This window comes from Brachycentrus maculatus, unplaced genomic scaffold (assembly GCF_059751285.1).
Source record: "Brachycentrus maculatus isolate JH-2025_06_01 unplaced genomic scaffold, ASM5975128v1 h1tg000176l, whole genome shotgun sequence".
Taxonomy (NCBI): Eukaryota; Metazoa; Arthropoda; class Insecta; order Trichoptera; family Brachycentridae; genus Brachycentrus; species Brachycentrus maculatus.
The window spans coordinates 21,141-47,492 of record NW_028280928.1 but is presented as its reverse complement, the minus strand read 5'-3'; the positions used below and the strand labels follow the sequence as shown (position 1 = coordinate 47,492).

Here is a 26,352-nt window from a genome sequence, read left to right as displayed (position 1 = left end):
TTTAAACTTTAAAAACGTTCTACTGAAAAATAAAGTTTTTTGATTTATATGACGTTCTTGAAAGGAGTGAGCGATATGTGACATTTATTAACTGGTATCATAGAACTTTTTTCAAATTTAATTTAATTAAACGCTTTTCACTTTTGTGCTTCCAACCAATTATTATTAACAATTAATTATTACTAGCGAAAACTAAACTGGCAGTGCAAAATGGAGTCCTTGATCCAATCCTGATGAAAGAAATGAATTACGGAGTCGACAAACGAAGGATAAAAGTAGACTTAATTCAATCAAAATGCGATCCCCCAGATGAATGTGTGGCAAAATAATGTATGATAGATGTTCAAATGGTCATACAAGGATAGAATGCAAGGTCGAGATGAGCATTATCGATAAAATTAAGAAAGGTGTGCTGAGATGGTTTGGGGAAATGGGAAAATTCGGATATAATCGGATTTAATCGGATATAAATAATCGGTGGGTATGTTTGATGAGATACATGGATGTAGAGAGGCGAAGATTGTTTGCAGAGATTAGTGTGACGCTCTATTCTCTCTGCCTAACCCTGCGGAAAAGTGGCGTGATGATAAGTTAGTTAGGTAGATAACAATAAAATATTCAAAAAAGAATTTGATTGAAGACACTTCCACTATGACTCTTTAATTTATTTATTTTTAAAATCGTAACGTAACTTGAATTTTATTATTTTTTATACTTAAGTGATTCGTATTGATTAAAACGCTTTTGATATGAGACGATAAAAAAATTATAATTTTCTTTCATTAATTTTTACTCTGTCAATAATTGGTCGATAGTCAATAATTCATCACATTGCCCTAATTTGACAAAGTAATAATTATACATTGACCTAATTTGACATGGTAATAGTTATACATTGCTCTTATTTGACATAGTGATAGTTATACATTGCCCTAATTTGACATAGTAATAGTTATACATTGCCCTAATTTGACATGGTAATAGTTACACATTGCCCTAAATTGACATAGTAATAGTTATACATTGCCCTAATTTGACATAGTTTGACATAGACTAAAAGGTGTAAAAGAAAAATTCGAACGCGTACCTCTTTTCTTGCTTACTTTATGCATAATAAAACGTAAAATAAATAAAAAATGTGAGAGTATTCGTTGCATCACAAAAGCCTACTCTACCCTTAAATAATGTATTGCGGCTGTGATTAATCAGCCCCCTATTCAAACAACTCTTCCACGCGCACAATAGTACTGACAAAGGGTATTCAACCTTTTTTAGTACATAAATTCGGTATTCATAAAGGCGTAGAGGAAAATCCAATTAACGATTCAGGTAACAAAATTGTTTGGGGAATGTTTATGTGCGAGTGACGCCTTCAATCGTAACCATCGAATTAATTTTTCCGACGGAAAAATCAAAATGTAATCCATAAAACATACCTGTTACCGGGTGGTGTGAAATAAGGGATATTTTTTTTAAAAATATGAAAATAATACTTAATTTAATTTAAAACCATTTTAATAAGTGAATTTATGAAGATTTATTTTTATTTTAGGTTATTTATTAGTTATATCTACGAAGTTTAGACATCTTTAACACCTGTGATTCGATTTTTGGGAATATTTAATGAATTGTTGGGTAATATATCCAAAATAAAACAAGGTTTTTGTTGGATTGAATTCTACATTTATTTATGTATATCTTTTATTTATTGTTTCAGCATTAACTTTGTGGTAAGACATGTTACAATGATTAAAGAAAACACTTCGTTTTTTACCACTTGAGTTTTATTATAGACTACATGTTTCAGAAGTTAAACTTCCATCATTCAGGTCTGTATAATAACATTATTATACAGACCTAAATGATGGAAGTTTAACTTCTAAAACATGTAGTCTATAATAAAAATCAAGTGGTAAAAAACGAAGTGTTTTCTTTAATCATTATGTATATCTTAATACGTGACGCGTTTCATCTTCTTAGGACATTATCAAACACATGTGTTTCAATCATTTATCAAATATATGTGTTTGATAATGTCCTAAGAAGACGAAACGCGTCACGTATCAAGAGATACATAAATAAATGTGGAATTCAATCCAACAAAAACCTTGTTTTATTTTGGATATATTACCCAACAATTCAATATGGACTTCTAACAACTGTCTGCAGTTACAATAAATAATATTTAATGAGTTTATTACGTAGTATAGATAACTTTAGAACCTACATCTTGGTTTTTATTTTTATCAATATTTGCCTTTCTTTTAAAGAGTCATATTTGTGTTTTTTTTTATTATTTACACAAATATTTCAATTTCATACTATTTATGTGAGTCTTAGCGGCTCATTATTAGAAATAGGTATGAAATTGTGGAGTGGGTTCGAACCGAAAAACTCTTAAGAGTCCGCGTCACTAACCACGGGACCACAACCCGACAAATTGTCAATAATTTTAAATATAACATTACAAACAATTTTAATCTTCTTTTGTATATCGCCGATGCCATGGACTATTTGGACAATAATTTTCATTGATTTTCGAATTTTTAACCGGTTATAAATAATTTATTACTTTTTAATTTTTATTTTATATATAACTTTTTACTTAGAAATTTCGAGCGACTTCCATATGTTACCTATGCCTTGGACTTAAATGTCTTAAATGTCTTATAATTTTAGAGTTCATAAGCTAGCTGTCCAAAATTTGGGATTAAATAAAAAAAAAGTTACATATATCTTTACGGTTAATTTTCATCTACTAAAAACCTCAATTCCGTATGTAATCGATGCCCTGCACATTTTTTTTAAAGATTTTGGAATTTGTAAACCGGTTATCTGAAATTCAAGATAATGAATTATTTTACTACTATTTCACATGTAACTTTATTAATAATTTTCACCTTTTAAAAAACATATTTTTGTCTGTGATGTAACCCTGGACTCCATTTCTAGTGATTTTAATATTTTTATTAACTGTCGGTAATTTAAAATTTATTTATTATTTTATTTTATAATTAACTCAAGTGACCATTTTCATTTACAAATTTAACAATAATGCTTCAGAGCTCTAAACACTATTCGATTTGAACAGAAAACGAAAAAAAATGATAAATTTACATAATGAAATAAAAATAAAAATTAATTTATTTAATAGCTTTTGTGTAACCCGATTTCATCAAAATCCTTTCGTAGTTTTCCCTTAACGATAAAATATCCTTACATCGCTTGTAAAACATGTATAAGATATTTTTTTCGGTTTACGACAAGATGTGTCTTCATTTTTCACGTTTAAGAGTTCCGAAAGATGTCTTTTTCCTTTTTGGAAGAAAAATCTCCGAGAGCTTTCCGTCAAGAGTGAAAAATCTCTTTCCCGAGAAAACTGAAAACTTTTCCGATAAACCCCTTCCACGCTGAAAGTTCCAATCCCATTTAGAGCTACCTTCCTTCACGTGAATTTCCTGACGGCAAATGTTTGCTACTCTTGATGGAATAACGAATCAGATTTACACATTAATATTATATAGGACAACGTAACAACTGAGACAAGGTTCTATAAATAAGTTTGGTTCATAATTTGAAAAGTTTTACAATCTGAATTAAAGTGTCCAACCATGTTTTTGTCACTATGAACCTACTCTTATATTGAAATGGCTCTTCCATATTTTTATATTATGTATTAATTTAAACAAAAAAAGAAGTATTTTTGGTTCCCGTTTTTTAGCAAAATAAAGCAAATTGGGTAGCGCCATTAAAATACTACCTCAAGGGTGCTTCCCTGCGAGAAAATTTTCTTACATTATAAATAAGGTTTACAACATTTTGAGTGTGTCCAAATACTTGTTCACAAAATCTGGATTTTCTCCAATTACAGGAGTTATTTTCATATTATTTTTTGACATCTCATCAAAGATGAAGAAGAATATGGAAGTCTGGGCATTTACGGGGCTTACGACCGTCATAGGCTGGTTTAAGTGATCACTTTACACACGTGTAACATTCACCAATTCTACCCATTATTGACAACCACACTACTCAAATTCTTGGAAGTTCTATATATATGAACCAATTTAGAAACCTTGTTCATGAATCACTAGAACTTCACTAGAGACATCTATTGGTGAGATGTAAAGAAGCTTTTTACTAAGCAGAAACTCTTATATTAGTATGTGAGATCCGAATCCTGGATTATAATCACGCACATGAGAAACGCCAGAAAATGCCATTTTCATTTTTATTATTGAGCTTATAATTTGACCAGATAATTTATTTACAACATTTTGAGTGTGTCCAAATACTTGTTCACAAAATCTGGATTTTCTCCAATTACAGGAGTTATTTTCATATTATTTTTTGACATCTCATCAAAGATGAAGAAGAATATGGAAGTCTGGGCATTTACGGGGCTTACGACCGTCATAGGCTGGTTTAAGTGATCACTTTACACATGTGTAACATTCACCAATTCTACCCATTATTGACAACCACACTACTCAAATTCTTGGAAGTTCTATATATATGAACCAATTTAGAAACCTTACCTTTCGGATCTCACATACTAATATAAGAGTTTCTGCTTAGTAAAAAGCTTCTTTACATCTCACCAAAAGATGTCTCTAGTGAAGTTCTAGTGATTCATGAACAAGGTTTCTAAATTGGTTCATATATATAGAACTTCCAAGAATTTGAGTAATGTGGTTGTCAATAATGGGTAGAATTGGTGAATGTTACACGTGTGTAAAGTGATCACTTAAACCAGCCTATGACGGTCGTAAGCCCCGTAAATGCCCAGACTTCCATATTCTTCTTCATCTTTAATGAGATGTCAAAAAAAAAAAAAATAAAATAAAAATAAAAATAAAAATAATATAAATAAGGTTATATATTGGGATATATATCTAACTTTATAAACCTCATATTAAAAAGTACGTGAATAAAACCACTTTTTCGAGTTTATGATTGTAAACACGACTAGTTTTTAGAACATTTGTAGTTCTCAAAACTAATCGTTTTTTACATAAGTTTAATTTTTACTGCTACTACTACCATCACGCCGTTTCCCCGTAGGGGTAGGCAGAGAGGATGGAACGCCACACTTTTCTGTCCTGACATATACTCCTCGCCTCCGTCCATATATTTAGTCATATATGCCCTCCGATTACGCAGACTTTTGACACCACCAGATTTTAGGTTCTGATTGATCTGATCGTGCCAAGACTTTTTCGGTCGTCCTCGTTCTGTTTTCCCTCTCACATTCGCCACATATATTTTCTTGGTCATTCTCTCGTTATCCATTCGCTCCACATGTCCATACCACCGTAAAAATCTCTTCCTAATCTTTTCAATAGTATTTTAATCATCCTGTATTACCATAAAAATTAAGCTTTTAAAATAACATTTTAAGGTCATTAAAGATTATAAAATTAACCGGAATGGAGAATAATATTTTTTGTCATTTTTAAAAAACGTGTAACTCAATGACTTGTTTGACTTTTTTTTTCTTTTTACATGTATTGTATACATTTTTTTTTTTTTTTAAATTAATTATAAACATATTTAAAATATTTTTTCAGAGACCTTTTTTCTATCGATTTGTATAGTTGTGATACGTCGCTCGCATTTTGGTAGCTGGAGACGTTTGAGATGTGGCGATGCGACTTAAGATGTGGTGAAGTTTGAGGTGTGGTGACTTGAAAGGCGCGTGTTGGGGATTCATTGATCGGAATATGTAGGGAATAATGAGATGTTATGCAGAGGTGGGAAGTGTATATGCTTACTAAATAAAGTAACACAACAGTGAGCCAAATGGATAGGCCATAATATAAGACACCCAGGCCTAGTTCTTACGATTGCGGAAGGAATGTGCGAAGGCACAAACTACAGAGGATGAACCCGCTTAATCTACGTGAACCAAATTATCTCTGACGAGCAAAGAATAGAGAGATACAGATACAGGTGGAGACTGACCATGAAAGAACTCCTCATCATACAAATTGTTACCAAGGAAGAAGAATCCAACTGACCTGCCAAGGGATTCCACCAAACACCAAGAGCAGCCCGTAGTCCAGGTAGAACCAGTGCTCTTCAGGACTCACAGATCCTATCCAGTCCACGTCCATGGAGCTGAGCGACTTGACGTGGTCGTTGGCCCAGGCGAAGGGGATGCACATCCACAGGCCGATGAAGATGCAGAACAGCTGGATGACGTCGGTGTAGGCCACCGAGTACAGCCCACCGAACAGGGTGTAAAATACAGCGATGCACGCTGAGAAGATGACTGAGGTGCGGTGGTCCATGTCGATGATGACGGAGAGGGTCGCGCCTGGAAGAAAAATAACTCAATGAAATACTAGGTAATAGTAGGTAATAATTATTTTAGATGCATTGAAGAATGCTTTGGATACCCTGGACGGACATGATTAGGAATACAAGAATTCTACATGAAGTCAGAGCGAGTAGGGTAATAACATAGAATATTTAAACCCAGAAAATGTCGTATTTGGGACATGTGCTCAAAGACGAAAAGTACAAGTATACTATAACTAATCTTAAAAGATAATATCAAAAAATGAAGCAAATTTGAGAAAATCTGAGGTTTTTTTATGTGTCCAAGTAAGTAACTGTAGTCAAATTGATGCAAAACAAAGCAAACCGAGTTTTTTTATATGTAGAATAAGTAACTACAATTAAATTTATACAAAATTAAGCAAAACCGAGAAAATCCGGGGTTTTTTATATGTAGAAGTAAGTAAATATAGTCAGATTGATGCAAAATGAAGCAAAATCGATAAAAACCGCAATCAAATGTGTGGTTTTCAAAGGTTTTAATAATTATGCCCTTTGCTGACGATATTATCCAATGTAAGATACTAAGTTCAATGCGTTCTTTTGTTTACAAAAGATAAGATTTTTCTTTTTAAATAAACATTTTTATGAATGTATATTTTAGTATTATTTTTTGACATCTCATCAAAGATGAAGAAGAAAACGGAAATCTGGGCATTTACGGGGTTGACGACCGTCATAGGCTGATTTAAGTGATCACTTTACACACGTGTAACATTTACCAATTCTACCCATTATTGACAACCACACTACTCAAATTCTTGGAAATTCTATATGTATGAACCAATTTAGAAACCTTGTTCTTGAATCACTAGAACTTCACTAGAGACATCTATTAGTGAGATGTAAAGAAGCTTTTTACTAAGCAGAATGTATATTTATGTCATGTATATTTTAAACTCTTTTTTAAAATCATGTACATTTTAAACTCGTAGATTTTAAACTTATTTCAAACTTTTAAACTCTTAAATCATGTATATTTTAAACTCACCCAAAGCTGCCAGAATACCAGCGGCCCAGAAGACTTCACCACACAGAGCTGGGAGGAAGAGCAGTCCGCCCATTCTCTCTCCAAAAAGGTCCTGAAGAGGGTCCAACATGGTGACGTAGCCTTGTTTCCTCATTGGATTTGCGAAGAAAACTCCACCTGAGAAAGATATCAGTTGCAGGGTATTTTTTGTATGACACTCTCCTTATCATTCATAGTTTACTTTGTGTAACACTACTTTAATAATATTTTTGTCTGTCTCCGTAGTGTAATGGTCAGCACGCTCGGCTACCGTTCTGGAGGTCCCGGGTTCGATTCCCAAGGGGTGTAAAATAAATATAAGTGATTTTTTCACTGTAATATTTATTCAATATTAACATGGACTGGTATATGTAGCGGAGGGCTGATCACCTTTCCTTCATGTGTAAACGATCAAGATAACACTGCGTTTATATGACACAGTGCCCTATGCACCATTGGGGTGCAGAAAAGGGTTTTATTATTTATTAATATTACTTAAAAACTCGTCTTCAAGGCTACCGGTTTAAAAATAACCGTTCCATCGTCAGGTCATATTTTACATCTGTTTCTAGTAAAAGGTAGTGTGAAAGACTCTATTTATTTGTCAAATATATGATATGGGATACAAATTGAAGACTTAAAAATAAAATCAAAACAACGATTAAAAGAAATACGTTAAATGAGAGACATATAATACATCAATCACCTCCAGTGAAGTGCTTAGCACATTTGACTACCATGCTGAAGGTCCCGGGTTCGATTTCCAGAAGGATAAAAATAATAAAAGTGTTTTTTTACTCCAATATTTATTTAATCTTTCCCATGACCTGAAGTGCGATATTTATCACCTTTCCTTCATTTGATAAACGATTAAATTAATACAGTTCATCCCATAAATTTTATCAGTACCATTTGCACCATTGGCTGCGGATAAGGGTCAGAAATACAATTATATAATCACATGTATTTGTATTTTTGGTATTATATTTTTGGTGTATGGTAAATAGTCTTTCAAAATTGAATTCGAATTTCAGTTATTTGGGGGGAAATACCAGGAAAGAAAATAACCAGGTTTTTTGCTTATTATATTGTACGAGTAACAATGACGTACTATGACAATAGAAATCATTTGTTCGAATTTGTACGGAAAATCTATCACCGTATTTTCACATAATATTTTGACAAAGTGTTGTGTTGATATATCTATTCACATAGATGCCCAAAAAATATGTCATTTAATCCTATGATTGTTCATACTAAAAATATATTTTTAAAATCGACATAAATAATTTAACACATAAATATCAATTAATTGATTCGGCAGTCATTTTGTGGAAAAAAGGATGCAAAAGGCATCGAAACGTTAGTCATGATATAATAGATTGTAAGAAATAGTGGCTTTTACTTAGTATAACTTAAATTTAAAATGCATTAATATTAAATCTCGGTTAGTAGGTATATTACTAAAAGCAATCGGCGAAGCTCGTCGTTTTCCGGATATTGATTTTCCAAGATGTACTATTACAATGCTAGTTTCCCGGTATTGGCAGACTTCCAAGTGCCGGTCCAATTTCAGATAAATATTACAAGAGGTAATACGAGGATGTACTCACCAAAAACTAGAGAAAGGGCATAGCCAAACGGAGCTTGGCACCAAACTAGTCCTGAAGTGTAGATGGCCTCTGCTGTACCGTTAATGTACCCCCCGCCTACCCAAGTGGCTGTAACAAGAGAAAGAAATACCTCATAAGTACTGAAATATTTATTGAAAAACTATTTTTATTTTTTTTTATTGGAAGGAAGAACAACAGTTACAATATATGATACATACAGAATACAAAAAATAAAATCATGAGTACCAATTATAGTTCTTCACAACTATACATAAGAGAGGTCTATATAAAGGAAGAGACATGAGACAAGGATGGGATAAAGAGAAAAGGAGATGGCAGTGATAGGAAAAGAAGAAAAGGAAAGGACAGGGAATAGAATTACTTTTTTAGGTTTATAAGATTTCGAACAATTTAGCTTTAAATTTTGAATGATTGGAGTAGAACATATCAAGGTGTGTACAACATTCATTAAATTTCCCACAACTTCGATAAATAAAGGAATTTTTCGAATAGTTCTTTGTTGGTGCTGGATTATAAAAGGTATGAAAGGTATGAAAGGTATAAAAGGTATGAAAGGTAACTATATAATACCATTAAAAACAAAAAATCAACATGAACACAATTCAATTTATAATTTTATTAATTGATTCAGCAGTCACTTTGTGGTAATATCTATCTATTTTATCACAAATTTAAGAGGCGAATGTGGTCCATCATTGAAGCAAAAGAAGATCAAGAAAATTTGTTATGATCAAGTGTTTTAATACAATATGTACTTAAAGGTGGTCAGGTTAGGAGTCGGAGTTACCAGAGTGTATGTATGAGGAGATGCATGAATATGGACGAGGCGAAGATCGTTTGCAATAACAGATTGGTGTGGCATTATTTTCTACTACCCCTGCGGAATGCGGCGTGATAGTTAGTAAGATTTTATTTTTTTGTTATTATGAATAAAATAATCAAAAATAAATAAAAATATATTTATATCCTGATTCACTAATATATCGTAGTCGTACAGGAGAAAGTGACCAACTTACAAAACGTAAAATGTTCAGGAGGGCCATTTAAGTCACTTTTGCTTGGCAAGAAAGTAAACAACAATGCAGCAAGTCATTTTCAAGAAGTCAATATATTATACTTCCAAGTTTAAAATCCTTTAGGATTTTTTTCAGGGCAATATTAAGCTAGTAAGATATCATATAGTCAATAATCACGTTTTTGTAAAAATGCACATGGTCACTTTCTCCTGTATGACTACGATATGTATGTATTATTTAAATTTATGCACAAAAATAAAACAGCACCTCTACAGCTTTTTTCACTTTTATTTACATATCTTAAAAAACGATCGGATTTCGTCGTAACTGTCATCATCGTCATTATCGAATGAAATTTGTTTCGGGCAACGAACAATTCAAGCTAAGAACAGTTTTACGAAACGAATTAAGATCGCAATCTGAAATTCCACTCTATCACAAGTACATTCCACATAAGCTTTACGAGGTATATGGTATGTAACACATAATTACCCCAACAACGTTCTTGAGTTACCCCCTTAATTCTGCCCCTCCACGCAAGTCTCCTAACACAACATGAGCCGAGCATTTCTCACAAGTCGAGTAAAACGTAACGTTTTTGCAAACATTTCGAGAACGTGACTCCTTTACCAAATTGTATCGTTACTTTAGATCTTACACCGTATACTCCACATAAATTTCTCACATTATGAGATGTATTTGAATTTTTTATATCATTTTGTCTACCCTTTTAGGCATAAATATTCAAATTTTATGGCCTCTTTCTTGTCGATAGTGTGGGAAAATTATCCTACTCAAAAGTAACTCTTTGAACAGTGAGACTGTGAAAAATGTGTGAATTAATTTTTAAATCAAACACAGATTATTTTGAGTTTTCTAAGTTGAATTTAATAAAAACACATTAAAATTAATATTGTGACAACTGTTTCGCCTAGTTATGGCATTTTCAAAGACATAAAAATTAAAGTAAAGACATTAAAAGGAAGAAAAATTTCCCAGTTATGGTTATGAAATCAATTTAATGTTTAATATAAACATTTTTTTAATTTCAATTTAAATACATATCACTTTGTCTACCTATAGAAATATCAGAGTAAAATTTTAGTTTCAAATGGATAGGTGTTGCAACAATGTGACTACCGAATGAAATAAATGGAAGATATATTCAATCATTTTTTATGACTTACAAAAACGTACATCAAGATTGGTCAGAGTGAATAGAACGCCACACCAATCTGTCTTTGCAAAAATTCTTCGCCTCTTCCACATTTATGCATTTCCTTGACTATTATACTATGGATGATGCCAAGTCTTCTTCTGTTTGTATTACCAACCACATTCGCCTCATAAATTAGTTTAACTATCCTGTCTTTACTCATTCGATTCAGATGCCCACACTATCCCAAATCACGTTTCTTAATTTTATCGACAATGCTTATCTCAGCATTGCTTTTTTTCCTTATTCAAAAATCTATCATTCAACGTTTTGATTACATTTAGACTTAATATTGTTTTTCATTTTTAAAATAAATTGTAAGTTTACGTTGTCCGTCTCCGTGGTGTAATGGTCAACACGCTCGGCTACCGTTCCGGAGGTTCCGGGTTCGATTCCCAGGGGGGATCAAATAAATCTTAATGATTCTTTCACTATAATATTTATTCATTATTACCCTGGTCTGGTACATGAAGCGGGGGGCTGATCACCTTTCCTTCATGTGTAAACGATCAAGATAACACTGCGTTTATGACGCAGTGCCCTATGCACCATTGGGGTGCGGATAAGGGTTTTCCAATACATTTATTTAAAATATAATTTAAAAAATATATATTTTGCTGAGACCCACCAAGCCACCTTATATCGTGGCCTTGTCGGTGGAGTTTTTTTTAATGCATTTTTATTGTTTTTAACCATTTTAACCTAATATACACACAAAAAAGAGAGAAAATGTTTATACATGTAATTTGCATGTTTATACATGTAATTTACATATTTTCCTTGTTTTCAGAAATTTGTATAATATGAGAATAAATTTTATCATTATTGAAAACTATATCACATAAAAACCTGACAAAAAACTGCTGAAATGTAACTAGACTTTTTTATTTTAATGTGTATTTATGATGTGATTAATAAATAATAAATCATTTTAAAATACGTTATACAAATTTTCTTCCAATTCAACTTTGTAAAATTGCCATTTTGTAATCTCTAAATTTCTAAATACTCGTATATAATCATTCGATTTTTAACGATCCATAGTTAATAAGACTGCTGTTTTCTTGTTTTTAAATCATAAAATTCCAACTCGTTTTGTCACTGCATTTACAAATTTCTGAATATTGATGTAAAAAACCTGTTTTATAAATATGCATTTTTTAAAACAATTGTCTTTTCGACCTCCCTAAGGTCGTCAGTCTAGACCAGGGGCGGGGAACCTTTTCGTTCCTAAAGGCCACATTCATTTATCTGATTTAACATAAAACCGCGTTTGAAAAAGAAAATCTAGTCACTCTATTCACTATTTTTCGAGTTTTGGAGACACAAACAGATGAAAGCTGATTTGATGAAAGCTGATTTTTTTATAAATTATAAAAGATGTTCAGTGTTTTCTCAATTTATCACAAGTCGAAAGACCGTATCAGAGTAGCCAAGGAGTTGCATACAGCTTTAAGGCTGAGATCTCAAACGTTCATATTTAGAATGCGAACGGACGCGTTAGTAAGCTGGACGTGTTTTCGCACACGATTTTTTTTAGAAATTATATATATTTTCCCCTTATTAACGGCCGTAGGCAATTTTCACATTAATATATAAAACATGTAAGCCTGAAATATTCAAATTATTCTTACTTTATAGTTGGGAAGTGACATATTCCAGATAAAGGAATATTGAAGAAAAAAAATTAACTCCTTACCTTTCAATAAGTCCTTTCTTTTCAAAACCTTAAACTTATTTTGAAGAAAAACTTATTTTTTCAATACACAAATGATATTTTAAGGAAACAATCAATTACGTTAAATGTTACTTGGGCTTAAAGAAAATTGTGTTGTGATTTATCGTACGTTGGGCCCAAAGCCCGCAAGTTACCCAGCCCTGTTCTGGGCGAAACTTTTTATAAATACAATTTTATTGCAGAAATATTTTCCGGCATGCCATTATTTTTATTCAACGTGTTAACGTAACATATAATAGTTCTGCTTTTATCTTTCAACTTTCTTTAGTTTAACGCCTCATTTCTTTACATAAGCGTTGACAAAACGTTTGTTAACGCAAACATCGTCAAATAATCTGTAAGACTTCAAGCGCATGCATTACCGGTTTTTGCAAAACCGTTAAAAATGACCACATTCTAAGATCGAATTTTCTGTAAATAATTTCCGATGTACAGGTAATTAAGTTATTTTACAACATTTTGAGTGTGTCTACAACTTTTTCACAAAATCTGGATTATCTCCAATAACCGGAATTATTTTCATATTATTTTTTGACATTACACGTGTGTAAAGTGATCACTTAAACCAGCCTATGACGGTCGTCAGCCCCGTAAATGCCCAGACATCCATATTCTTCTTCATCTTTGATGAGATCTCAAAAAAAAAATAATTATAAGTTATTTTAAATATTAAGTCTACAATATTGGTTAAAATTTTGTATAGATTATTTAGATCAAATAGTTTTCTTTTTTAATTAATGTTTTACTAAATAAATACAAATATTTCTTAAAATTTAATGTGACACGTGTTTTGATCCATTCCGCATCATTTTCAAACACCATATGTGAAGCTTATTCCAAATTTTACAGTTGGGTCCTTGGGACGTTGAAAGTATTTGGACACACTCAAAATGTTTGTTATTAAATATTAAGTCTACAATATTAGTTAAAATTTTGTATAGATTAATCAGATCAAATAGTTTTCATTTTTGATTATTTTTTACTTATTACCACTTTTTCTTAAAATTTAATGTAACAACGTGTTTTCTTAAAATTTAATGTAACAACGTGTTACAACAAATTTTACAGTTGGGTCCTTGGGACGTTGAAAGTATTTGGACACACTCAAAATGTTGTAGAATATATTTGTATTTTAAATAAGTAGTTACATAATTCGATTTTTTTATTCGATTACCCATGTCTACTGTAAACTAGTATAAACTACATGTGTTTATCGATTTACCGGTAAGTTTCCGGTTATTTTGCATACCCTATCTAGATCTTACTTTCGTTTTCATATATCACTTTTTTCTACATTTCATGCTGTTCCTTCGTCGCATGACTAATTTATTATTTATTGTGCATTTGAACACAATATAACATCTTTTTGGTATTTTATAATAAATTTGGAAAATTTGCCTTGTTATTATTTTTTTATTTAATTATTTTTCGCTTACTTTTCAAAACTCCTATTTGAAAATAATAAAAGTAATAAAACCCTTATCCGCACCCCAATGGTGCATAGGGCACTACGTCATACAAACGCAGTGTTATCTTGATCGTTTACACATGAAGGAAAGGTGATCAGCCCTCCGGTTCAGGTACCAGTCCAGGGTATTATTGAATAAATATGAAAGTGAAAAAATCACTAATATTTATTTTACCCCGCTTGGGAATCGAACCCGGGACCTCCAGAACGGTAGCCGAGCGTGCTGACCATTACACTACGGAGGCGGAGGAGGAATAGTTTTCAAAAATAACTTTTCCAAGATACGCGTTTTAAATATATCGTCACCGAAAATGTCGTTATCAAAATAATACATCGCTTCACAATATTTTGAGTGTTCACAAATCTGGGTTTTTTTCCACTCAGTAGTGACGTTTAAAAATCCGACAAAGCTCAGTATGACTTAATACTTGACTTGACTCAAAATAAAACTAAATAACCATCACGCTGGTTCGCAGCAGGGGTAGGCAGAGAGAATAGAACGCCACACCAATCTGTATTTGCAAACAATATTCTCCTCTTACACATTCATGTATCTCCTTATACATGCACGCCGAATATTCCGACTCTTGACCTTACCACTTTCAAGTATTTTATTTTTTATTTATTTCTTAGTTTTTTTTATTGTAAACCAATAAACAGGTAATTAATTTACCCTAATAGAATCGTTTTCTCATGATTACTTGATATAAAATAATAATAAGCAAACATTTTAAAGGAAAAGATATGAAACATATAAAAGCATATAAATATTTACGACTAGACTATTTAATATACATAACATACATTCCAGAGAGATAAGGCATTGCCAACAAGTTAAAATACTTGATGCTAAGTTTTTCCCGGACTTTTTCTTCTTCTATTTTCAACCACATTGGCCTCATTTTTTACTCTTCTTTCTTCACTCATTCGATTCAAATGTCCAAACCATCTCAACACATCTTTCTTAATTTTATCAATAATGCTTATCTCAACCTTGCATTATTTTCTTATATCACCATTCGAACATCTCGACGTGCCCTACGAAAAGCGCTCTAACTATATATTCTATTTTTATATATTTGGTGTATGTTATCAACTGACCGTTATCAAATATAAACGAACAAAAAAATTTATAAAATAAATTACGCCTAGTTTTCAGGCGTATAAGACGCTATCTACATTGAATTTTCAAAATGAACTCCTTAAACAAAAATGTTTGAAAATGATTTTATACATTATCTTATCGTGTTTTTTAATGTATAATACTAGTTTAGAATTTCAGATAAAATCGTTAATTAATAAAAAAAATACGTTGAAAAAATCTTCTAAACTCTCCCCTGTAAAGTAACAGATTTGCAGATAGAGTTCTTTACGTAGGAGCCGTCGATCTACAAAGTTTAAAATAAAAATCACTTTGTAGAATTCAAAATTACCTGTCATAGTAAAGATGCCGACAAACAGCCCGATGCTCCTTCCAGCCAACATCACTTCCTCTTCCGAGTCATTTCCGGCCGGCTTCTTCTTGGCGGCCCAAATCCCCACCCCGAGGATCAGGACGTAGAAGATGATGATGGAAATCACTCCTCCGACGTTTATCATCTTGAGGCTTTGAGTTTACCTGGTGACAAAGAAAAATATAATTAATACTTTTTAATCAACCCTTATCTATAAATATGAAATTATACAAAAATAAATAAAAGAAACATTTTTAGTGCCTGTCAAAGGTTTGCGTTATCGGAGGGCGTGTATGAGTAGATGTATAGATGTGAAGGAAGCGTATAAGGAGTATGTCAGGACAGAATAGTGTGACGTTCCATCCTCTATGCCAACCCCTGCGGGCAAATGTAGTAGTAGTAACTTTTTTCAATGGTTAAAATGGTTTAAAAAGATTACTCCCCAATTACATTGATTTTTATGGTATATACCCCTAATGACTAGACACTAATGAAAATCCTGATCACCATTCAGATAAATCACTCCACCCACATCCCCACATTCCTCACAACCCCCACATGCCCCGCTTCCCCCACATTCATCAACATAACACGTGTACCCTTACAGAGAGTGATAAGGGATGTAGTCTGATTACCACACCACGAAGGGGAGATCAGGAGCGCAGAGCAGGGAAGATAGTAAGTAGTTAGGGTTGAACTGATTGGTATCGGGTGAATTTGTAGACAAATTTGGTAATAATCGAAGGCAAGGGGAAATTTCGTTGAAAAAATATAGAACATAATATAAAAACTACTATTTTTTAACCCATATTTCAATATAGATGAAGAAGAATATGGGAAGTCTGGATATTTACAGGGCTTACGATTTGTCATTGTCGCTGGTTTAACTGATTACTTTACAAACTTGTAACTTTTACCATTCTACCCATGATTGACAACAACTTTACGCAAATTTCGCAAGCTGTATATATATATCCTTCAATTGACAGGTTTCAATTTAGCCGACAGAAAAGCCTGGAGACAGTTTGTGGACTCCATATGCTCCACCTAGGGAGCGGATATGGTTTAATAATAATTGACAGGTTATTTCATATGAGAGTTCTCGGAGGTATCTATGGTTAATTTGGGTAAGTTTCAATTAGCAGATACCTCTATGAAATGCATGTAAGATTCTAGGTGAATTATTTTAGATATGTATTTTAAAACGTAAGGATAATGTTTAACTATTGCTAGTAATCAATAACCATGTTAAATAATTAACGTTTAACGAAAAGTTTAAATATAAAGGCCATCCTCACGCTTCAAAATAATAATTTTCAAAGGTAAAATTTTCCTTATTCATATAGATGAAGAAAATTTAATTAAAGGAGAACTTTGAAGATAGGAACGATGTTTGAGAGGTTGGGATGTCAAATTGCTGGATATATCCGGTTCCGGCGACTACTTCAGTTATAGGAAGCTTGCCAGTGAAATAAATCACAGCATAGAGGAAAAAGGAAATCGTGGATAATCCCACACAACCTCTGAAGTCTTGCAACTTTTTGAAAAATCATTTTTAGTTAAATAGAAGTAAGTACCTAAGTACATATGTAGTTTAAGTATTGCTTTTATCTAAATGAATAGTTTATTTTATTAAAATTATAATATAAAAGTTTATTGCAATAAAAAAAATCGTTTCTTCTTTCTAACATAATGTGAAAGAATTTTTTAAAAAAAGCTCTTTCGAATGTATACCACTCGACCCTATTTATAATTTATATATTTATTGATTCTCGAATAGATATGATCACCTTATTACTCACAATTTACTCTAAAAACTAAGAATAAAACAATCTTGTTTTCATATTATTTTTTGACATCTCATCAAAGATGAAGAAAAATATGGAAGTCTGGGCATTTACGGGGCTGACGACCGTCATAGGCTGGTTTAAGTGATCACTTTACACACGTGTAACATTCACCAATTCTACCCATTATTGACAACCACATTACTCAAATTCTTGATAGTTCTATATATGTGAACCAATTTAGAAACCTTGTTCTTGAATCACTAGAACTTCACTAGAGACATCTATTGGTGAGGTGTAAAGAAGCTCTTTATTAAGCAGAAACTCTTATATTAGTATGTGAGGTCTTCCATATTCTTCTTCATCTTTGATGAGATGTCAAAAAATAATATGAAAATAACTCCCGTAATTGGAGATAATCCAGATTTTGTGAACAAGTATTTGGACACACTCAAAATGTTGTAATCTTGTTTTCAACTACTTTTATTTTTGGTACTATATTTTCTACCGGTTTCGACAAGCACCTTGTCTTACCAAAATAATATACAAAATTGCAATACTAGCAAAAATTTTAGTTGTTAAAAATAAAGCTAGAGTTTTATTTATTTCATAAAAATAAAAATCAACTTAGTAACGACTACTTCATAAGATGTGGTCATTTAGTTCGGGTTTTTTATTCGAAAACTCAACACTTATCCTTTGAAGCGCTTTTGAGGGAGTATTTCACGAAAATGGCGAAAATTATCCAAATTAGTTATTATTATCAAGCTAATCAGTGGACAAATTCGGTTGCATGATCCTTTTTGTAGATTGTGAAGTGTTTGATAATTTGAGATCAAATTATCGGGTGATCAAAGATCAAAGATCAAAATCAAGATCAAAGATTGAGATCAAAGTGTCAAGTGTGGTCTTGTGGTTAGTGTCGCAGACTCTTGAGTCAAAGATTCTCGGTTCGAACCCACTCTACCGCAACTTGATACCTATTTCTAATAATGAGCCGCTTGGGCTCACAGAAAGTGTATGAAATTGAAATATTTTTGTAAATCATACAAACGCAAATATTTCTCTTTTCAAAAAAAAATAGTTAAGATAAACCGAGAAAAGGTAAGTAATACAACCGAAAAATAACCGATTACTTAATAGGCACATCTATATAGCCACACGCTACAAATTTGTTATTATCGATTTGATAATGCAAGGTCGCTGAACTGAGCTATTAAAGTGTAGCATACATAGAGGAATTTACGGTGGAATATTTTATATGTATTTACTAGTATGTGAAATATTGAGTTGCTTAAAAAAGGATGAAAGTAGAATGTTGACAAATCTGTAGTGATAGTTTTTTAAAGAGATTTTTGATGCAGATATGGGTGTAAAATAGTAGTAAATGGGGAAATTTCGGAGCAGTTAGGTGATTACGTATATCTAGGAAGTATGTTTTCTAGAGTTGGAAAGATTAATAATTATTTACAAAGGAGATTGAATGCTGGGAACAGAGTGAATGGTGCACTGAAATCAATTAATCAAATCAATCAATTAATAAAAAACCTTTTAGCGAAATATTTACTGGCAATAAACAATGGAGTCCTGGTTCCAACCCATGTGTATGGAAGAGAAGCACGAAGTGGCAAAAAAAGGATGAAAATAGACTGAATGTAGTCAAAATGTGATCTTTCAGACAAATGTACGGCAAAATAATGTATGATAGATGTTTGAATGGTGATAAAAACAAAATAATACAAGGCGATCTTTCAGACAAAATGTGATCTTTCAGACAAATGTACGGCAAAATAATGCATGATAGATGTTTAAATGGTGATAAAAACAAAATAATACAAAGCGAAGATAAGCATTATCAATAAAAAAATCTAAAAAGTGTGTGAAGATGGTCTGGGCATATGAATCATTGAGTGAAGAAATAACTGTAAAACAAATTTATGAGGCGAATGTTGTTAGAAATAGAAGAAGAGGAAGACCGAGGTAATCTTGTTTTGAACAATTATTTCAAATACTTGAAAGTGGTCAGGTAAGACATAAGAATAATCGGCGGGTATGTATAAGGAGATGCATGAATATAGAAGAGGCGAAGCTTGTTTGCAAGGACAGATTCATGTGGCATATGTGGCTATTTTCTATGTCTATACAAAAAATAAAATAAACAATATTCGTGTGAGTGTTATGCATTGATTAAAGAAAACACTTCGTTTTTTATCACTTGAGTTTTATTATAGAATACATGTTTCAGAAGTTAGACTTCCATCATTCAGGTCTGTATAATCACACAAGTGGTAAAAAATGAAGTGTTTTCTTTTATCATTGTAACATGTCTTACCACAAAGTTAATGCCGGAACAATAAATAAAATAGTGTTATGCATATTCAAAAGTGACGACACTCATCGTATAATAATTCCATAATACCTCGGTTTCGTGACTGAGTATTGTTTTTTTTTTAAAAAAAGCTCAAGATAACATATTTTTATGTGCCAGAAATAGTTTTCTCGATAAAGCGTGAGTGATATTCATTTTCTAAAGTGCGTATCGCTTTTTCAGAATATTTTTCACACAAAAATGGCTTAATTCTCAAGAATGACTTTATCTGCTATGTCGCGAGAGGCTGACAACTGATAAGGGTATATTCCGAAAACGGTTTTACCGAGAAAATGACAAGCGATTAGTTAATCCAAAAAATAAGGGTCTTTTTAATCTTTTTGTGTAACCAAATTTATAAGCCATAAAAATAATTAATTGCCAATTTATTTTCCTTTTATTCTATCAGGCACTGGATTATGCATATCTTAATGTGCCTTTTCAATCGAAAATATTTAAAATAATAGATTAAAAATATATTATTTAAACATTTTGTAGGGAATTCAATCAATTCATAATAAACGTCGTTCTAGGTAAAAGCGTACAAGTTTAACGGAAACAGCGCCTAATGGAAGGCAAACTGCGTAACGGCAAATTACGGTACCAATAAAAAGTATTTATGTAGGTATATGTAATATCTACAATAAAAAATGCTTCAACAATTAAACAATACGAAATCCTAAGAATACAAAACAATATATTTTGTATTCTATGAGTCTTCAGCATTCCTCAGAGGACTCATACAAGCAGTTCAGTTCAATTTAGTGCCGAAAATTGGCGTTTTTTTGCAAAGTTCTGTTTGCAACAATGGAAAAGTGAAAGTAATATAATCAAGTAATAAAATAATTAAAATAAAGACGAACATACTATACACTGTCTATCCTCACTAGGCAGAGTGCTTACCTGTTCTGAGGTAAGAAGCGATTATTATTACTTAAACTTAATTATAATGTCTACCGGTTTCGAAGCTAACCGCTTCTTTATCAAGACTGATTATAAAGAAACGGTTAGCTTTGAAACCGGTAGACATTATAATTAAGTTATAAGAAAATATTTATAGTGATTTAAAAATAATATTTATTATAAAATTAAAATCACAAAGCTATTGCTTCAAATGTAAATTCTAAGAAGCATTAGTTTTTTTTTATGAAATACTGCATATTTAGTCTAAGTAATATCTAAAGATGTAAAAATATTAAATCTTATGAAAATTAAATGATATTATGAAATACGAAAACTTTACAAAAAAAGTACTAAAAATTGCGTCCGTATTTTTTTAAAAACCTTTTTGTATCAATGACAGCGTCATCTGTTGAACTTTATAGCGAACCTTTCTTATGGCGGACAGCGTGTTTTTTAGCAGCTGTTATCAAGAGCTGTTGAAAATGATAAGAATCATTTTCAATGTTTTTGTTTTTGCATTGTTAGATTTTTCATATTTTCGTTTAATATCACTAGAATTGTGATAGTTAATAAATTCCAAATGTGTGATTTCCATTTTCTTTTTTTTCATTCAACCAGACTGAGACGCATAAACTGGCTTACAAGCCTTTTTTTCCTAGGATCTAAACTCAAAAATAACAAAAATATCAATTCCTTGAAATTTTCAAGTTTCAGCTTTTAGTGTGCTCTTTTATCCCACAATTCATATATGTATACACCAACCCCCCGATGGTCACATCATTTATAGAATTCAGATACTCCCACCCTTGTATAGTAGTTTCCACCACGAAGGACAAATGTCAGTGAATGCTTGATTAGGAAATCAATATGTCTACTCGCTGTTCGTGCCTGGTCTAAAAATATAATATTAACAGGTATATAGATGGAATATTCATAGACGAGTTTCATTCACGAAAATCTCACGCTTACCCTTGTCGTAATAATTAAACGAGCTTATTTTCGCAAAACACGATAGGGCGAACTGAGGAAAAAATCCAGGTTTAAAGCTAAAATTGTGCTTATTTCTAAAAGAAAGGCGTTATACTAATTTGAACTAAGAATAATGCTTTTTTATGACTCATGGCACCTTCAAAAATAATATTTACAATACAATGTTTAGTAAAAGGACATTATTTAGTTGCGAGTGTTTTTGTCTGGAATTTTAACTAATTAATTAATTACAAAAAATTATAGTACTGTAAATTTAAACATAAAGAGTAAATCCACGCACGAGTAGGTATAGGCTATAAAATTTATTAGGTTGAAGCCTAGGTAAGCCTAAGTAGGGCCATGATAAACGGTTTTGCATTAGCCGTAGCTAGATTTCAGTCACTTGGACCTTAGGTAATTAAAAAAAGACATGTTTTTATTATTCCGAAATGGTCGGTAATGGATTATTTAAGTGATAGTAATAAGAAAGAAATAAACATATGGTATCTCAAGAATTGTTTTTAAAAACTAACAAACTTACTAACTAACCATCACGCCGCTTTACGCGAGATAATAAAATAGAACACCACACCAATCTGCCTTTGCAAACAATATTCGCCTCTTTACACAGTGTAAGACAGTTCTCGGCGCCAGTACTGACGTCAGTAACTGGCTCAATGTAAATCCGCCTTTAAGATTAAGGCGTGGGGTTGTTTTTTACTAGTACTACACTGCTCGCGTGTGGTTCTCACTGATCCTCATTTGGGTCACGTAAAATATAGATTCCGAATTTCCGCGTGCCTACAACACTATTTTACTGAATCGTTATGACGTGCTCTGTTAATCTGATACAACGACATTTATCTAAACGTACAGTCGTTGTTTTTTCCCCATAATTATTTTATCATTGACAATCCTAATCGATGTATTTTTTCCACCTCTATTAGCAGTGTGTAACAACTTTAAGACCAAAGACCAGGGTAAAAGATGTGGCTCAAAGAATCGCGTAACAAAAGTGGAACTGGGAAGGTTATGTGTCATGTATGTCTGAGGATAGATGGACGAAAAAAGTGTGTGGTGCCTCATCTGGCTCCGACTACCATAAACGAACCGATGGCGATGATGACGAACCAAAGATGTACCGCGAATGAACGCGACGACCGCGCCATTCGACGTCACCGCGCCTTTAAAAGTACTGACGACGCAAAGTACATTCCCTCTCGTCATCTTGCCATCAGCGTGAACTGCCGCTTCATTCTACATTACTGCATAGTCGTTATAAAATTTGTAACAATTTTTGTGAATTTAAAAACCTAGTAGGGACTTAAATTTGTAAACTTAATTATTTGTTAGCTTAATTTTCTGAATATGAAAATGTGAAACATTCAAGTAAGTCTATTTATTAAATTTTCATCCATTTAAAAACGCAGCTTCTGAGGAGTAACTAATGGAGACGTGGATGCACGTAATTAGTGCAAACACACGTTCCCCATATCTGGGACCACGTCCCCATAAGTGCTTGACTGGAGGCCTAGAACAGGCGTGGTTAGGCCCCAGACAAGATGGTTTAATGAAGTTATAATAAAATAAGTATCGTGATTTCAAAACAAAGTTACATTTTAATTATATAATATATGGTTCATTGACATTTAGAAAATAGTGGGTCTGCACTGGAAGAGAGTCGCGTCCAACAGATAGCCGTGGAAGTCCAAGGAGTCCTTTATTCAATACTGGATAAAAGAAGAAGGTTGAAGTAAGTATGTAAGTAACAACTTTTTCATATTATTTTTTGACATCTCATCAAAGATAAAGAAGAATATGGAAGTCTGGGCATTTACGGGGCTGACGACCGTCATAGGCTGGTTTAAGTGATCACTTTACACACGTGTAACATTCACCAATTCTACCCATTATTGACAACCACACTACTCAAATTCTTGGAAGTTCTATATATATGAACCAATTTAGAAACCTTGATCTTGAATCACTAGAACTTCACTAGAGACATCTATTGGTGAGATGTAAAGAAGCTCTTTATTAAGCAAAAACTCTTATATTAGTATGTGAGGTCTTCCATATTCTTCTTCATCTTTGATATATATATATATATATATATATATATATATATATATATATATATATATATATATATATATATATATATATATATATATATATATATATATATATATATATATATATATATATATATATATATATATATATATATATATATATATATATATATATATATATATATATGTATATATATATGAACCAATTTTGAATCATTGTTCTTGAATTACTAGAACTTCACTAGAGACATCTATTGGTGAGATGTATTTATTGGTGAGACATCTATTGGTGAGATATCTATAGGTGAATGTATTTGGAACAACTTTTTCACTCATTGGATACTACAATCAATTTAAATAGATTCAAGATAAAGGTTTATTGATTTCATTGTATTTGATATTATTAATTAGTAGGTACTCGTTATGTTCAAATTAGTTTATAATACCAATTATAACTTTCCTCGTTTGCTACTTGCCCCACTTTGAATTTCAAACAAATTTCAATTTAATATTTATAATTAACCTTTTCAATTTACATTTTTATTGTGAAAGGTGTCTTAACATAAGATGAAACCTCTCTCCTTTGTTAAAATGAAGTAAATTACAATTCTGCGCATCCTATGGCTTACGACCTGGCATTTGGCTGGCTTAAACGATCACTTTATGTAACGTTCAACATTATTTAACGTTTCTTTTCATTATTTTTATTTCATTTTATAAAAAAAAAAGTTATACAACATATATGTCTGACTAAGTATTGCACCCAACACTTAATCAAGCTGGAATAAAGATATTTATTATTATTATTATTATTATTATTATTACTACTATGCATATTTTCAAACATCCATATTGCAATAATTTTTTTAATTGTGTTTATAAAATGGACTTGGATTCCTTTTACATGTGGGTAGTAATTCAATAGATTTGGAAGTATGGCAGTTGAGAAATTTGTGTAAACAAGAGTATAAATTAATCACTTAAGCCATCTAAATACTAGGTCGTAAGCCCTGGGATGATCAGATCATATTCCAAATCTATTAAACAACTTCTTGCATATGAAAGAGATCAGCCAACATTGTATAAATACATCTATCAAAAATGAATGCAATATGATTGTTTAATAATGCCCGAATGGTGAACGTTACACAAGCTTATAAAGTGATCTAGCTTAAGCTAGCTGAATGCCAGGTCGTAAGCCCTGAGATGCTCTGACTTTCGTCTTATTTTGTATAAAAATTAGAGATGTTTAATAGTGAGTTAAAACACCGATAATGTTTACTTAAATACAATGTGCAAAAATTCACCCATCTAAGGTGAAACTGCGTAAAATCTTTAAATGAGGAAAAAACTAGACAAAAAAGTGGTAAATATCAAATAAACAACAAAGAAACAAAACAGCAAATATTGCGGCCTTCTCTCGTAAGTCCCTTTAAAGGCTTACATAGAATAAGCTCGTCCATTTATATTATTTCATGAAACACGTGAGCCCGAAAATGTTGTGTATTTCACGAAACGAACACAAATAATAATTAGACCTTAAGCCCGGTCTTCACGTGCTAATATTTAATCCTATAAAGCAGTCAATTAACTGCTTAGACAGTTTACGTATAACGCAATTAATCTACGTGAATTGTTTTGTAAATAACGATTTAGTAATTTATATGAAAGGTTGTAAAATACATAATATAGTTTTGGTAGCTATAAAATCCACAAACAGATCTTGGCATTGCGACGATCGATCTGCGAGACGACGCGTTGTTCTAGTGCATACACGAAGCTAACTTAACCTAACCTAATGGTTAGGTTAAGTTAGATTGGGTTAGGTTAGTTTATCAAAGGTCTTAGATGGCAGTGATAACATCCTCAAACATATTTATACTAACCGAGTCAGATTACTATGTTTGAACGCAGAAAACCTGACGAAAAACCCAGCAAGGCAATCCAATAACTTATTATATTTGTTTATAAAATTAATTAACTTTGTTTTCACCACTTTTTTATTAATACAATTCAACCTACCGGTTTCAACAATACATTGTCTTTAATTACATTTAGGATTTTTATAGAGTGTGTAGAAGTTTTTAGTGAGAGTATTTTAATGTTTTTACCCTGATGATGACAATGTATTGTAGAAACCGGTAGGTTGAATTTTATATTAATTAAATTTAATATTTTTCTATTAATTAAATTTAATATTAATAAAAAAAGTGGTGAAAACAAAGTTAAATAATTTTATAAAGATATTATAAAATGTGCCACAAAGTATCTGCGGAAAACATTCAAGAAAAATTTGTAGCTAATTTGTGCACTTTTAGCATTGCGACGATCGATCTGAGAGACGATGCGTTGTTCTGGTGCATACAAGAAACT

At 31.9% G+C, this 26,352-nt stretch overlaps 1 protein-coding gene across 1 annotated transcript in view; it reads right to left on the bottom strand.

Annotated features, from left to right (window-relative positions):
• Positions 1-16,037, bottom strand: part of ChT (choline transporter) — a 41,240-nt gene extending 25,203 nt beyond the window's left edge. Inside the window, exons 1-4 of the mRNA XM_088262277.1 lie at positions 15,857-16,037; positions 8,965-9,072; positions 7,334-7,489; positions 6,021-6,319 (exon numbers count right to left, since the gene is read on the bottom strand). Of these exons, the coding sequence (XP_088118403.1) occupies positions 6,021-6,319; positions 7,334-7,489; positions 8,965-9,072; positions 15,857-16,022 (729 nt within the window). The 5' untranslated portion in view covers positions 16,023-16,037. The remainder of the gene's footprint in view (positions 1-6,020; positions 6,320-7,333; positions 7,490-8,964; positions 9,073-15,856) is intronic.
• Positions 16,038-26,352: the final 10,315 nt, after the last annotated feature.